Raw genomic sequence first — 12,376 nt, forward strand, 5'->3', positions numbered from 1 at the left:
TAGGAACCACGGAGTCAAGAAGACCCAAAAGACAGGTAGCCGGGTTAAGTATCTGGGGAAGTTCCAGTTCGGTAGCCATGAAGTTCACGATTGCCCTCCAGTATCTAAGTATCACGGGGCGATACTTGATATTCTTAATACTTTCATGCAACATAAATGTTTTAGTTTAATACATAAACTTTTCATTGTAATTAGTGATGGGCGAATTTGCGCCGTTTCGCTTCGCCGAAAAATTCGCGCATTTCGCGCGAAATTCGCGAAACGGCGAAAAATTCGCGAAACGGCGCCAGCGTCTCGTTTTTGACGCCGGCGCCCGTTTTTGACGCCGGCCCTGTTTTTCCGACGCCGGCGCCCGTTTTTGAATTTTTTCCGCGAATTTTCGCGGGAGTTTCGCGAATTTATTCGCTGGCGGCGAATCGCGCAAATTCGCCGCGAATTCGCGCCTGGCGAATAAATTCGCCCATCCCTAATTGTAATGCTTATTTCACTCATATATGTTAGAGTTGCTCTATCTGGGTGATATCACATGGTCTCACTTGTACTTTCTGGATTTCTTTTGATTTCTATCAAGGAAGATTGAACTGTTCTAGTGAATACTGTAAGTAATTTGTTGCAGTTTGCATGAGAACACCACTTTTACCCAATATTCACATCTTTGAGGGTTTAAAAGTACCAACTAAATAATTTATAGAAATGTGTATTTTAACATAAAATTATTTTTTTATATTTTGTAATAACACTTTCTGACATTTTCCATCAAATATTCATACATTGTATCAGTTAAAAAATCATGCTTGTATAATTCTGTATGCACATAAATATATAAGGGTTGTGTAAACATTTACAGAGAACATTGAGGACAATGTGAACATAGTTTCATATTGACAAAAAAGTGATCTGCATCGACATATTTTTATTAAAATATTGTTTTGGGGACATCCCAGGTCTAAATAGTAGAAGCTCAGTCCAATGGCCTCAAAATCTTCACAGCAAAGAGGATCCATAGTGGCTTGCTACTATACCCAGCCTGATGCACTGATCCATCCATGCACAATTGGATTATTGACAATCTTCAACTTAAAATTAACTTTATTAAGTCTGGGGTTTTATCAGTGTGCCAGAACAAGGAAATCAGGATTATTGAAGAAAACAGAAGATACATAAACCTTGTAGTTCAAGATATTCAGATTTTATTCTCTTCTTAAAATGTTTGAATTAATGTTGCCATAGTCTGGGATTTTGTATTTAGCATCTGTATGACATATTACTCGTATTCCCATTACATAGTGAAAAGTAAATCTCTTGTTGATTCCACAAGACATGTGTTTGTAAAATGTTGCCTGAATGTTACCTTGTTACCCCAATTGTGCCACTCAATCAACCATGCATTTTAGCACCAAATAATTGTGAGATATTCATATATTAGGTTGGCCCTCTAATGTATGTAACTGTCTTACACAATTCCACAACAGAAATATACCTTATTTATACATAGAGTTTAAAAGTAGTAATGCTAAAAACAGCATGTCCTTGTCCTTTAAGTAATACATGTCTGTTTCCCTTAAAATCACATAATTATATAGTGAAATCTATGTAAGAATATTCCATTATCAATTCCATCAGATTCTTGAAGAAGTAGTTAGCAAACAGATGTAATCTACTTCTTCTCCTCCCAGAAAGCTCGGCTCTGTAGTTTCTCCTCTAAGTTACCTCCTGTGGTTGATAATATTTTGTGCTTTTACCTTTAATACATAGGAGTCCTTTCTGAAGTCAAGGAATAAATCTAGTTTATTTTACTTACAAGGGGCTGAAGGTCTTTTTTGACCAATCAATTTTCTTTATAAAACAATTTCATACCATTTTCTTTTACAATTGAAACTAAACGTTATCTATTGCTACTCTAGCTGGCATTATTTATTCATTTACAATGATGGTCACTAAAATAATCACAATTCATAGATTCATTTGGTAATATCAAAATAATGTATATTCTTGGCACTATTTGGAATGTACATAAGGAAGGGTTTTTTTTGCTCACTGTGCACTGTAACCATAAAGAGATGATTATAAAAAGAGCTAAATACGTACTTGCAATACATTTTTGACAACAGAACCATTAACCCCTGTTCATATTATAATTTCAGGGGAAGCAGGGGTCATACCCGAATAATGGAACATACAATAAATGTCTGCACAGTCTATTAAAAACATAAATTGCACATACATATTATCACATACAGTAGACAATAATCTAGTTACTCATGCTTTCTGTTTTCTGACATCGTATGAAAACAAACAGACATTACAAGATGTAGAGAAACCCATAACCGAGTTTCTCTTGCATTGATGGCTATTAATGGAACAGCTGGACACATTTACAGTGTTTAAATGCTTGGTTAAAGATGATATTATTCTAAGATGAGTGGCTAGGAGTAGAATTTCTCTGTTCAGTTTGCCACTCCCCATTCCCTTCACAAAGTTTTCTTCTCCAGTCCATTAGTTCTTGTAATGCAGCACTTTCATTCTTCGATAAGCGTAACTGATGAATTACCTGAAAAAAAATGTTTTTTTTTTCTTTTATTTTATTTTACAGATGCCATTTTTGGAAAGTCATTTTCCTATGCATATAAAGTGATCTTAACAGCTATCCATGGGCTGTTCAACTTTTTCATTGTATCATCTCACTGGATGAAAGGACACATGATGTACTCATCAACTTGTATAGCACTAATGTAGATGATGATTGCCTGAACAAATAAATCTAAAATTGAGGTGTTGTAGCCTTTGTCACTTCCTTCTGTGGAAGTGGAGCCCTCGTGAGATGTTGGTGGCATTGGCAGACTTCATTGTCTGTTTGGGCAGAATAATTGAAATACATTGGGATCACAGGACTTTTGAACTCATCCAATACATGCAACATGAATTCTTCTCAAACAAATTATTAAATACGGTAAATGGTCACCATCAATCTCCAAACAAATACATAATTTACAGTATATGAAATTTAATAAAAGCAGCAACTGTAGAGCTTGGAGAAATGCATTAAGCAATGTTAGCAGAAAAAAAATGCCAAGTATCTAGCTGAGATTTAAGTTCTGTGCCTATTTCCCCATATTTAAACACATTGTACCCTATTAGGAAAAACAAATAAAAGAAAAGAGAGAGAAAATGAAGATGTCAGAGACATGCAGCTGCTTAAATGCAGGAGGTTCTTTTTTTACATTTTATATCCTATATTTATATCTTTTTTTTTGTATTTCAGACTTATATTTATATCTTATTTTGTATTGAATTGTATTGAATACAGTGACATGCACAATATGATGTATGTTTATAAGACAAAATCTCATTAATAGGGGGTTCTTCTTCACTAAAATCACAAAGAAGAAATTTGCTGGATTTGGGGAACCCTTGACTATAAACACGAATACTGTGGACTTTGGTGACAAACATCACTGGGGATGTTGCCCAGAGCAACCAATCAGCAATTAGATTTTAACAGTCCCTACAAGTTAGAAAACAAAAGCAAAGATCTGATGTTACTATGGGCATCATCACTGGTGATATTTGCCTCTAATGTTAATCAATGTGCTCCTATGTGGTGTGTTTTCCCTCCTGGTTACATGTTGGCAACCTAGAAATGCAGATCATATATCATGTTTAGGAGTTTCCATTTGTGTCAGCTGCTTGGTACAAATTCAGTTATTTGTATAAAAGAGCAACAATGTGGGAGAACCTGAGAGAATTCCTATAAAATGGCAATTTCACAAAAGAAATCACTATTCATTCTATGGGTGACAGTTTTAAACCTTATACACTGGTAGATTATTTTATTTGATTGTATTGATTGATCATTAAGATAAACAAATTAACTGCAGTTATTAAAAACATTGAGATGTATAAAAATTGGATGTATTATTGTTACTATTACAAATTAAATTATACAACTATAAACTTATCCAACTATCTACAAATTGACTGTAATCAATGTAACGAAATTAGAAAAACTGTGGTAACAATCTGGAAAAAAACAAACACTTTGAAAGTGCTATTTGTTTTCTTTTTGTCCTTGGTATATCAGGAACTAGCTGGAAAATCTGCAGTTTCTATAATCATTATCAATGATTTCCAGTTTTCATAAGGGTGAGCATTTAGGAATAGTGAGCATAACATGCCTAACAGGACTGTGTGCAATTATAGAGGAATTAATCTTAGAATGAACTCTTAATATGATAGATATTGAGAATGAGTCAATATATGGATGTTTTTGTGCTTTTCGTGTCTCTTATGTAAAAGGTAAAATCTGGTTTTCAGGATCAGCGACACCTGTTAAGTAGATTCTGAATAGGTTTTTTTATGGTTCTGTCTGACTGAGGAGGGTCCGGGCCCACCGAGGGTGCTGCATCAGGGGCCGGCATCCATGCCTTTGGGTTAGGGAGTAGTGCACAGTCAGCTGTGGGGAGTTGGTCTGGCCTGGGTCCCACTGGGTTATTTCCCGGTGTCCTGCCAGCCCAGTCTGACCCTGCTTCTAGTCTGTTCTTCAATTCACTGCTTGGTTGTTGAAGTGGGTCAATAAAGATACAATAGTTTACATTCTAAACTAAAGAACTGAATACCAGAAATAAAAACCCCACAAAGAATGAAAGCCTGATATACTATATAATAGAATAATATGTAAATTATAAACATATTTTGAATATAATTGATTTTCTTATGATTTATTCCATTAAATTGGAGGTCCCCAACCTTTTTTTTAACTGTAACAACATTCATATGTAAAAAGAGTTGGGGAGCAACGCATGCATGAAAAATTTTTCTGGGTGGTGCCAAATGGTGCCACATATGGACTGTCAACCCATTGATTTGAAGATAAACACCTGCTTTGAAACCACTGGGATCAACAGCCAATGGGTTTGTGAGCAAACTGTTACTCGTGAGCCACTGTTTGGGGATCACTACATTAAATACTCTGTTGTTGTCCACAGCGAAATTTTAAAATAAATTTGAAGATACGGTTTACTGAGTGTTCTGAATCTGGCACTGTGTTATAACAGATTGCATGCATTGATTTCTGTTAAAGATGAATGTCCTGGGTAAATAGCATGTTCAGTCAGGATTGTGCAACTCTAGTGTGACTGGCCAAATTATATCTTTCTGGATCACATACTTTTTTTACCCTCATCTGTCTTTAATAGAAGTTAGAAGTGATTGTGCCATTGCATTTTGGCCGATTCAGTTGGTCTGGAGTGAATACACTCCATGCTAATTGCATTCCTAAAAATTGAACACTTTCGTAGAATTTAGTTTTCCATTTACCTTTGGTTGCAAAAATACTTTGAGAAACAAATTACAAACAATGATCGCACAAAAGCCCAATTCATCATGCTTGAGACATTGAAATATAAAGGAACCATATGTTCATAGTCATGGTACGATAATATAATTAGAGCACATTCTGTTTTGTTAATTAAGCAGGTATAAAATAAATATGAGACAGATGCTCCACTGAGAGCCATTAATGCACTAAAACAGGTGCCTTAAGATATACAAGTAATCTTCCAAGCCCCATTAGCATTGTAAATAGTATTTGCTTTAATAGCTCTACCATAACACAGGACATATATTTATGGATAGTAGCTTTTTCGACCACATAAGAACTCACCATCCTACTTGCAGTCTTGTCATTAATTTAATCTATACTGATTATAATTGCAGTGAATATTTATAAACATTTATGAAGCCACATTCAGTATTAGCAGGGTCCGGGGTGGCCAAAAGAGTCACTTGCATAAGGCGCAAAGCTTGGGGGTGTCAGGCACGTACTTTCCCTGTTGCCTACCCCTAGTTTAGCTAAGTGAGTTCCACTCTCCAACTTCAATGCGTGCATGGATGTGTTCCTGTTTGTGGTCGTTTGTGCATGTACGCTCATGTATGTGCCCCATGGATGGGGGGCGACGCAGCTGGCTGGGTTGCCTCGGGTGTCCTGCTGCCCTGGCCCCGCCCTGAGTATTAGTAACACTAGTGCTGAATTTATCCATTTGTAACAAACAAGAAATTATAATAATATGTTAATCCAGGGGTTGGCCTGTTTGGACACATAATTTGTGTATAATGCAAAAAAAAACGAGAGAACAAACAAGGGAAAGTTGTGCTCATCACTAATTTTTAAAACCATTAGGCGGGGGTGCAATGAGGCTGTGACCACAAAATACATAAAGACAAATACAAGAGTCCTCTGCACTCAACCCATTATCAATATATTTAAGACAGACTCATTTTGTGCATACTGCTACTAAAAAATGGGATTGTTTGTCCATATATTGCAATATATTTAAGCTGGCCAACTACGTCAAAGTCATCCCATATCTGGCCAGTCCTACGCTTAATTTTCATCTGATTCATTAAGAATTCTATTGCTTCATTATACATTTTACAAAGGGACTAAGTTTTACCTGCAACTTACTAGCTGCTTTCAAAGTAAAACCCCCAACAAGTTAGCCCCAGCACTCTCAATATATAACCCCCTGAAAAAAAAAAATATATATATACACTACTGGTCTTTGGTGCCATAAATATTCCCATCCTCCTCCTCTCCGCCCCTTTTTCCCCTCACTATGCTCAAAGCCTGATTTTACTGTATCTATATTCCACAGGATTTCTCCCTTACCCCAGCATGTCTAAAGTCTGTTTAAAATCTTCTTCAACATTTTAGTCATCATCTCCTCATGACAGCTGCATCATCATAAGGTACAGCCAATTCATGCCAAAGAGCCAATGGAAAAATGAGCAATGTTCGCTACAAAACCCAAAGCCTTGTGTGCTACACCAATTACTTAGCCATGTTTGCCCTTCCTAAACTCCCACTGCCTTCTTAACATAGCATGTGGCACAGGTAAAATTTTAAATTTGTCTTTGATACAAATGTACCATGTCCAATCAATCTTCACTAGCCCTTCCAAATATGTTTCAACCTGCTCCACCAGATGGCAAACCTTAGCATATGCAAACAGTTGGCATGTGGGGTTCAGATAACAGATTACCCTATCTTATTCTAATAATTGAATCCGGTATCATTACAACTGACCTTCCTTCCTAGCCTGGGAGCAGGAACTAATAGCAACCAATAAGATGGTTGCTTTAAAAAAGGTGACAAATAAATGTTACCTGCTGATTGGTTGCTATGGTTTACTGCCCGTGGGCAGACTTAGTGCCTTTTATTACATAACTCCTTTATCTATTGACAGATTTTCACTGACACCACTGGGGATAACCTACTGAGTTTGCAGCAGAAAAGGAAAAGAATGGCAAATACCCATTCACATTTACTAAAAACAATGGAGTCACTGTATGACAGTGATAAAAATAGGAAGGAACATTTCAATCCTAAAACTATTTACAACCAAATATAGCTATGAGGCTCAAAGGAGAAGCATCTTTAGCAATGCACAGTAAAGAATCTCTTACTGTGTAAATGATACTGGACAGTTATGAAATTATACAGTTTATGTTCTATATGGCGTCTCTGTTCTTCAAAAGGTGTTACAATGAACAAACCCTTTTAAGACATGAATTGACTATTCAGGATGCTAGGATTGCCCAGTCACGCTGTTGATTTTGGACTTGATTTTGTTGAAGCTCCCTATATATCATGGATATTATTTACTTTTGCTGGTTTCCACAGCATTCTACACTTGGCAGGCATAGAGGGGCATGTTCTTTCCTTCAGTGAACTTCTCTGAATGTTCAACAGATCTAAGCAGCACGCTCTGAGCACTGCCATATTAGATTTGAAGAGAGAGGCACAAGATAGCACCTTCTATTTTATAGATCCTTTAGGGTATATATTCAGTAGTAGAACTAATGGGGCCAGGGGTACAAATAAACACTAGTTTCTTGCAGTCCGTACTACTTTTTTTTAATGAGTTAATGTCTTTAACTAATCCCCCATAACTAAACTCCCAAGAACCAATGTGTCTAAGGTTTTCACTCTGAACTGCTTCACCATTCAAAGATAAAAGATATTCCAGCAAGTTTTAGGGGTGCATATAAGAAATATGTCAGTGCATCTGAACCATTTAGCTTCTAGATTTACAGCAGTATAATATTGCAAATCTGATTTATAAAAGGGTCTTTGAATAGTAATTGAATAAATTATTAGAGGCACTTTAAGGTACTAATGGTCCCAGGGCAAATAACTCATTGATGCCCCCCACAACCCTAAGATATTCTCTACTGACAATATGAGTTTCATAGTACAAAAAAATGGCTGCATGCCTTTGCTGACTATGGAAGGCCCCATGTTCCTCTCAGTACTTACTGGAAACATAAAATCAAGTTTCCATGTCAATGCCAGTTTCCTTGTCATCGCCATTCTGTTCACAATCCAGACCATAGCAAACAACAGGTGAGCAAATCTTCCAAGGTAAATAGGTGGGTTGGTTTAATGTGGCTAATAAATAACGTGTGCATGGGGGGAAGTTATATCACAGCTAGTAAACATGGGAACTGCAATGTTTGCAGATTAGAAGTTGGGTAGTGATATCTAGCAAAGGATAGAATCATGTAAAAGTGGGGCATGACAACTATAAATAGACTGTCAGTAGTTTAACATATAAATTTAATTCTTCTTAAAAATGAGGAGACTTCAGTTTCTGGGGGAAGCTTCAGTTCTAAGTTATAGATTCCGTTAAAGGTTTCATGGTGGACTCTGTGCTTAAAATACACACACATAGGGGCAAATTTATCAAAAGTCGAAGTGAAAATTCGAAATTAAAAAATTAAAATTTCAAGTTAATTTTTGTGTTCTTTGACTAGGGAATAGTCCAAATTTGATTCAAATTTCAAATTTTATCATGTACTGTCTTCTAAAAAATTTGACTTCAGCCATTCACCATCTAAAAGCTTCCGAATTGCTGTTTTAGCTTATGGGGGACTTCCTAGAACCTATTTGGAGCCAATTGGAAAAATCAAAGGGTTTTTTTGGAAAAATGTTGATTCAAATTTGATCGAATGCGATATTACTTTGATTCATATTGGAAAGAATATGGGCCAATTCCATTGAAAACAGACCTATTCAGCCAAAAAAAACCTTCAATATATTTTCGGTTTGTCTTTTTGAATTCGAATTTCGAAAGTTTTTCTAATTCGAATTTAAATCCTTGATAAATATGCCCCATAGAGTTTAGTACAACTCATTTAAAATATTGGTCACTGGTGGCCCATTTAAGATTGCTTGTGCCAAAAAGCATGTGTAATCTTTAATTGGCTCCTTAATATTAGTATCATATACGTACCTGATTGCTGTGCTCCTTATTTTTTGTTGAAGAACTTGTAGTTAAGGTGTTTTGGAATTTGCAGTTCAGGTCTTCGTCAGATATACCTAGTGCATGCAAAAAAACAAGCAAAATCAATAAAACTACAATAACTTTTGTTTTATTTTTATCAGTGTCCATAATCTTACAAGGTAGGTCTATAACTTGCCTAAAAAAACTGCTGTTACATTCCATGAAGATGTTAGAATGAGTCTTTGATTACCCGCCTGTCCAGCTCCTTCCCAAACTTTGTGCATGTGGGGGGGGGGGCCCTAAAACATATTGCTGTTGATTCTACCTTCTGAATATGACATTATTAAAAATAAAGTCTGAAGTTGATTCTTGCTTTTTAACTGTAAGATAAGTATAATCCAGTTTTTTCTATTCTGACCTTAGAATTGCTATCATGTTGCTGATGGGAACATTTTGGTTTGAGGAACAAGTAGTACAACATTTTTATAGAAGACTTGTTATATTACAAAGTGTGCCTATTAAGCATGAATGCTTTAGAGCACTGCTTCTATGAAAGCATTTCCTGCTGCAGCGTTTCCTATTTAAGAATGTATGTAATTACCATTTTACACTTCCTGGTATAGCAGTAATTGGTAGCAAGTGACCTCCCCCCAGCCCCTTTTGTGCAGTTTCTTTACAATTATCAAATATATTTAAATATATAAATATTTAATTATCTTGTACAGATGACTACTGTAGTATTATACCGAATTACTAGTAAGGACAATTTTGGTAAGAAATTCCTGGGTTTATCAGACAGCTGAGTTATTATTTGGAACTAATATTCAATAATTTAAACATTAAATGAACCCAACAGGATTGATATGCCACCAATATGGACTCATGCAGCTACGTTACCAACAAGTGCAAGGTACTGTTTTATTATTACAAAGAAAAAGGAAATTATTTTTAAAAATGACAATTATTTGCTTAAAATGTACTCTACGGGAGGTGGCCTTCCTGTAATATGGAACTTTTTGGATAACAGGTTTCCAGATAAAGGATCCCATACCTATCATTCTCAAAATATTTTTGTTAATAGTCAAATTTTATAAAAATCCAGATACTGGTGGTGACTTAAAGGAACTATTCAGTGGGAAAAGAACTGGGTAAATAGACTGGGTAATTGTAATATATAAAGGCTGGAGCCAGGGTCGAACTGCTGTCCTCCTGGCAGTCCCCGGGCCCCCTCCTGAACTGCAGCATCATGGTTGCCTCCAAGAACGCACTGTGCGCGTGCACAAAAAAATGTGACGCGCTGAACCACGGCATTAACTTTCTTTTCTGGGGCAGCCTACACGAACCGACTGCACGCACGCGCAAAAGAAGCAACGTGCATAAGATGAGCCGCTAACTTTCTTTTTGGGGCAGCTGGGGGACCAGGTCTGGGCTGACGGGGGCCAATGAGGTCCGGGCCCACAGGTTTTTTTCCCGGTGTTCTGCCAGCCCAGTCCAACCCTGGCTGGAGCAAACGGATAAATGCCAGAACACAACTTCCTCCTTTGCAGCTCTCTAGCATCTTAGTTAGTCAGCGACTTGAAGAAGGGCCACAAGGGACATAACTGTTCCGTTTTTTTTTTGGATTCTCAGCATGCAGGTCAGATTCAAAAGCAAACTAACTGAACAGTTATGTCCCAAAAGAGTTGCAAATGAGGAAGTTGGTTATTATGTTAGACATATGTTCACTCCACATCCAAGTCGTTGCAGCACACTCCAAAGTCAAAAAGATCGCTCAGATAGATTAACAGTTAAAAGTTCATCCTTTATTGATTTACATCAGGTTAAAAAAGAAATGCTAGCTCATGGTCTGACGCGTTTCGTAACTATGTACTTAATCAGAGACCTGGGCATGCTCAGTTCCATACCACCACTTATACCCAAATACAAATACTTGTATGTGGTGCCAATTAGTGCATTATTTTAATTAGTTCACCTTTTTGTAAGGGGAAGGGGAGGTCCTCATGTGGGTATAAGTGGTGGTATGGAACTGAGCATGCCCAGGTCTCTGATGAAGTACATAGTTACGAAACGCGTCAGACCATGAGCTAGCATTTCTTTTTTAACCTGATGTAAATCAATAAAGGATGATCTTTTAACTGATAATCTATCTGAGCGATCTTTTTGACTTTGGAGTGCACTGCAACGACTTGGCTGTGTATTGTGAAAACGTCTCCCTTAGCGACAGATTCGGGGGGGGGCAGCACCCGGGTCACCCCGTGGAGAGGGTAAGCTGATCCTTATATTTATCTATGAGTACAAATAACCGTTGGAAATAACGTGGGAAGGATTGTGTAATAAACGCAGGGCTCGGGGCAGGTGCACCCGGGCCAATTACTACCAACGGTGAGCGGACTTCAACCGCTATAAATCTTTGTGTTATAGAGGATCAAGCGGATAGAAATTACTTATACTAATTCAGAACCTCAGAATTGGTGTTGGGATATATTTTTTGATATGTTCACTCCAGCCTTTATAGATTTAATTTTTAACTATATTAAAACACTTTTTTTATTTTGCACAGCCTATTTACCCAGTTTAACTTTTACACTGAACTGTTCCTTTAAATGTAAAAATATATTTTTCTTTCAGCCTGGCCTCTCTAGTATGTAAAGTATTTATCATGTAATTATTTACATCAGAATATAGATTGTAGATTGTAAATTAAATGTAGTAATTCCTATTCCTTTTGCTGAAGTAAATCTGTATTGTTCAAGTTATAAAAATGAAAATACAGGCTTTATTTTTTATGGAGATGAACATATACTGTATTTTGACTGATAAAGTATTTATTTTATATACAAATTTCATCAACCTTTTGTACCAAATGTTCCCTTATCCCTTCATATTGTAAGCTCTTGCAGTCAGGCTCCTCTAACCCTGTGCTTATTCAATAAACCTAATTTATTTATGTATTTTAACATCCCTGTTTTATATTATGTAATTTTAAAGCACTGTATCGCTCACTGGGGCTACATAAAGAAACAGTGATGATAAGATAGTAAAATTAATTTAAGCAAGGAATGTCTTTCAACTTAATTCAAGCCAGACTTTAT

General features: G+C 36.5%; 1 protein-coding gene across 1 annotated transcript in view; it reads right to left on the reverse strand.

Moving 5' to 3' along the window:
• Positions 1-1,167: 1,167 nt before the first annotated feature.
• Positions 1,168-12,376, reverse strand: part of myo16.L (myosin XVI L homeolog) — a 156,092-nt gene continuing 144,883 nt past the window's right edge. Inside the window, exons 34-35 of the mRNA XM_041582398.1 lie at positions 9,294-9,379; positions 1,168-2,551 (exon numbers count right to left, since the gene is read on the reverse strand). Of these exons, the coding sequence (XP_041438332.1) occupies positions 2,414-2,551; positions 9,294-9,379 (224 nt within the window). The 3' untranslated portion in view covers positions 1,168-2,413. The remainder of the gene's footprint in view (positions 2,552-9,293; positions 9,380-12,376) is intronic.

The sequence above is a fragment of the Xenopus laevis genome, chromosome 2L, assembly GCF_017654675.1.
Source record: "Xenopus laevis strain J_2021 chromosome 2L, Xenopus_laevis_v10.1, whole genome shotgun sequence".
In the NCBI taxonomy this organism is placed as follows: domain Eukaryota; kingdom Metazoa; phylum Chordata; class Amphibia; order Anura; family Pipidae; genus Xenopus; species Xenopus laevis.